This window comes from Seriola lalandi, unplaced genomic scaffold, assembly GCF_002814215.2.
Source record: "Seriola lalandi dorsalis isolate HSWRI2012SDOR001 ecotype SW California unplaced genomic scaffold, Sedor1 jcf7180002054983, whole genome shotgun sequence".
NCBI lineage: Eukaryota > Metazoa > Chordata > Actinopteri > Carangiformes > Carangidae > Seriola > Seriola lalandi.
In genome coordinates, this window is record NW_019525532.1 from 1,543,439 (window position 1) to 1,546,500 (window position 3,062).

General features: G+C 38.9%; 2 protein-coding genes across 5 annotated transcripts in view; both read left to right on the forward strand.

Annotated features, from left to right (window-relative positions):
- LOC111647239 (Fc receptor-like protein 5) overlaps positions 1 to 3,062 on the forward strand; it is a 32,148-nt gene that overhangs the window by 26,758 nt on the left and 2,328 nt on the right. The window lies entirely within an intron of this gene.
- The window catches only part of LOC111647181 (paired immunoglobulin-like receptor B), a 13,863-nt gene that overhangs the window by 9,823 nt on the left and 978 nt on the right, over positions 1 to 3,062 (forward strand). Inside the window, exons 7-10 of the mRNA XM_087171291.1 lie at positions 3 to 191; positions 579 to 848; positions 953 to 1,255; positions 2,063 to 2,393. Of these exons, the coding sequence (XP_087027417.1) occupies positions 3 to 191; positions 579 to 848; positions 953 to 1,255; positions 2,063 to 2,393 (1,093 nt within the window). The remainder of the gene's footprint in view (positions 1 to 2; positions 192 to 578; positions 849 to 952; positions 1,256 to 2,062; positions 2,394 to 3,062) is intronic.

Below are 3,062 nucleotides of genomic sequence, written 5' to 3' on the forward strand. Positions count from 1 at the left end.
ATCATCTGGTTGGAAATACTACTGGTACAGAGAGAATAAACTCTCTGAACCTCTGAACACACATGATGCTGTTTCCCAGACAACTGGAACAACCAGTGTCTCACAGGAAGGACTCTACTGGTGCAGAGGAGGAAGAGGAGACCCAGTTTACTACACAGAGTTCAGTTTGTTAATTAGGATTGACACCATTGGTGAGTTTGGCAATAAACACACAATGTAGAAGAAGAAGTCTATTGTGTATTCATGATGAATCATTAAGATTGAGATAAAAAAAACATTATATATGATGTTAATTGAAACCTTTGGTATTTTTATGTTCTTATTGTAAATCCTTGAACATGAACAGCCTCAAACACGGCTGTTGTGACTGCAACCAAACTGGTCTGTGATATACAGAGGAGTTTTACTGCTGTTGTTGTTATGGCTTTTGCCATTTTGTATATTTATTGCTTAAAAAATCTACTGAACTGGACATTAATGATTATCATTACCATCTGAATTTGTGCTGAAAAGTATCAAGTTTTGTCTATTGATTTTATACTTTTAGTTGTTTTCTTATTGTGTATTTCTGTCAACAGTTTCCAGTAGGGTCATACTGCAACCCAACTGGTCTGTGATGTACAGAGGAGAGACGATCACTGTCAGCTGTGAGATCCAGGGAGGAGACACTGAGTGGACGTATGAATGGAAAACTAACAGCTCACTCAAACCTTCAAATCAACATGAATACAGGATTAGTTCTGCTTCATCATCCCACAGTGGAGACTACAGGTGTAGGGGCAGAATGAAAAGTGCACAACATAATACAACAGAGTGGAGTGATTCAGTCAAATTGACAGTGTATGACAGTAAGTCTGATCATATTTCATTTAAACTGAAAATCTAAACAACTCATGTGTTTAGAGATAATGTCATAACATGTTTTCATTCTGAGAAAATAATTTTCCAACAGATAAACCCCGGCCTGTCCTCACTGTGTCTCCATCATGGCTGAGTCCTGGAGCCTCAGTAACTCTGAAGTGTGAAGTTGAACTTCCATCTGCAGGATGGAGGTTCTACTGGTACAAGGCTGTTCCTGATGGATCACAGCGCTCCTACAGCTATGAGCTGCTCCCTGGAAGCAGCAGTGGGACTGAACAGGATTCCTACATCGTCCATGGTCAGACACACACAGCAGGATATGTGTGTAAGGCTGGAAGAGGAGACCCAGTGATTTACACTGAGACTAGTGAACTAAAGTTTGTCTGGTCTGGAGGTGAGTTTGTTGTTTCTTTAGTGTTTTTTCTGTCAAGAAGCAAATGTTCAGTCATTACCTGAATTCATCCATGTTTTTGCAACATTTCCTAAAAACAAATATTCAAGTTGGTAAAGAAATGTATTTTTACATTCATGGTCCCCAGTGGAAGAAATGTACTGATTGTAGAACTGGGTTGAATATCCTTCTCTCCTTGTTTCCTTCTGAGATACAAGGTTTCCACCTCTCATTGAAGTGCAGCTCCACTTTCCTCAATGTGTTCTTTTATTTTGGATACTTGAGCTCATCTTAATGTTTATTCTCAATTGCTTTTCCTCCCCCAGCAGACAGGACAAGTGCAGTTGGGGAGTTGACTCAGTGGTCAGGCAGGTGCACAGACAGATGAATAAATAAATAACAATAAAAGACTTCAGCAGGTAACAAAGCAGTTAGAGACAAGATCAACAAACAGTCATAAAACTGACACAAATGTAACGAGACAAATAAGAGGAAAACACTTTTGTATAAAGACAAGAAGCATCTTTTAACATGAAATACACACCTCTGTATGTTAGACAGGCAGGTAAAAGTAAAGTGTAGAAAAACATCCATGGAAACACCTGGAACCACTCAGCAGCATCATTCATTTCTCTGCTGTCTGTCCATGTGCTGTTTGTTCCAAACTCTGCATCTTGTTTCAGTGTTGGTGCTGCTGATGTTTCTAACACTCACCAAACAAAAGATGAACAAAGGAATATTTACACTGAGCTCTTTTCAATGTTCATATCTGTGTTGCTGGTTTGACCCTTTTCTATGTTTGTTCTTCAGATGTTCGTCCATCAGCGTCTCTCACAGTGAGTCCTGACAGAGTGCAGCACTTCACCTCTGACTCTGTCTCACTGAGCTGTGAGGGAAACTCTACTGAGTGGAGAGTGAGGAGGTTTCCTGAGGGTTACTACCTGTCCTGCTCTGACTTCGGGATAATTACTGGATCCACATGTAACATTGACAGTTATGGGCCCAGTAATGCAGTGTACTGGTGTGAGTCTGGATCAGGAGAGTTCAGCAACACAGTCAACATCACTCTACAGAGTACGCTTCATTGCATTTTCTCTCTATTTCACTTTTTCATGAATCTGAATTATTGTCAAAGTCTCATGTGAGTTAATTGATCATGTCTTAGAATTGAGTTGTTACATATATATTTCCTTGGAGAGTTCGGTCTGTTACATGGTTTAATCATTAATTATATGTTACCAAACAAAGACAATCATTTCCTCCATGTCCTGTACACTTCACATAAATAGGTTGTTACTGAATGAAAATCAAATGTCAATGTTCAGTCAGTCTCTTCATTATTTAGCAGCATCATGATGTTGGTGGCAGGTCTCACTTCACTCACTTCATCTCTTCACAAAACAAATTACGTCCAAATTCTGGCCACAGTAAATATCTTCCTCCTTCCAAAGTGTAAGATTTTTTTCCTGTAACAAGCCACTGAAAACATTCAATAGTTTAGTTTAGTTTTTTTCCTTCAGATGATCATATAAAAAATAATAAATGATGTTAATTTAAATAATATTGATGAGCACATATTAATTATGTCCCCATTCTCTCTTGAGCTAATGAAGCACAACTTGGCTTCTCATCTGTGGCTGCAACTAAACATCACATCAACATCATCATAGTCACATCTTTCCTCTCATCCTGTCACATGTTGCCTCTCATCATGATGAGGCTTTGGTTTGGTGTCGGTCTTGTATGTTGACAGATGATCTGAAGGAAACAACTACAGTAGAATTTACAGGACAATGTAAAAAGCTGTTGT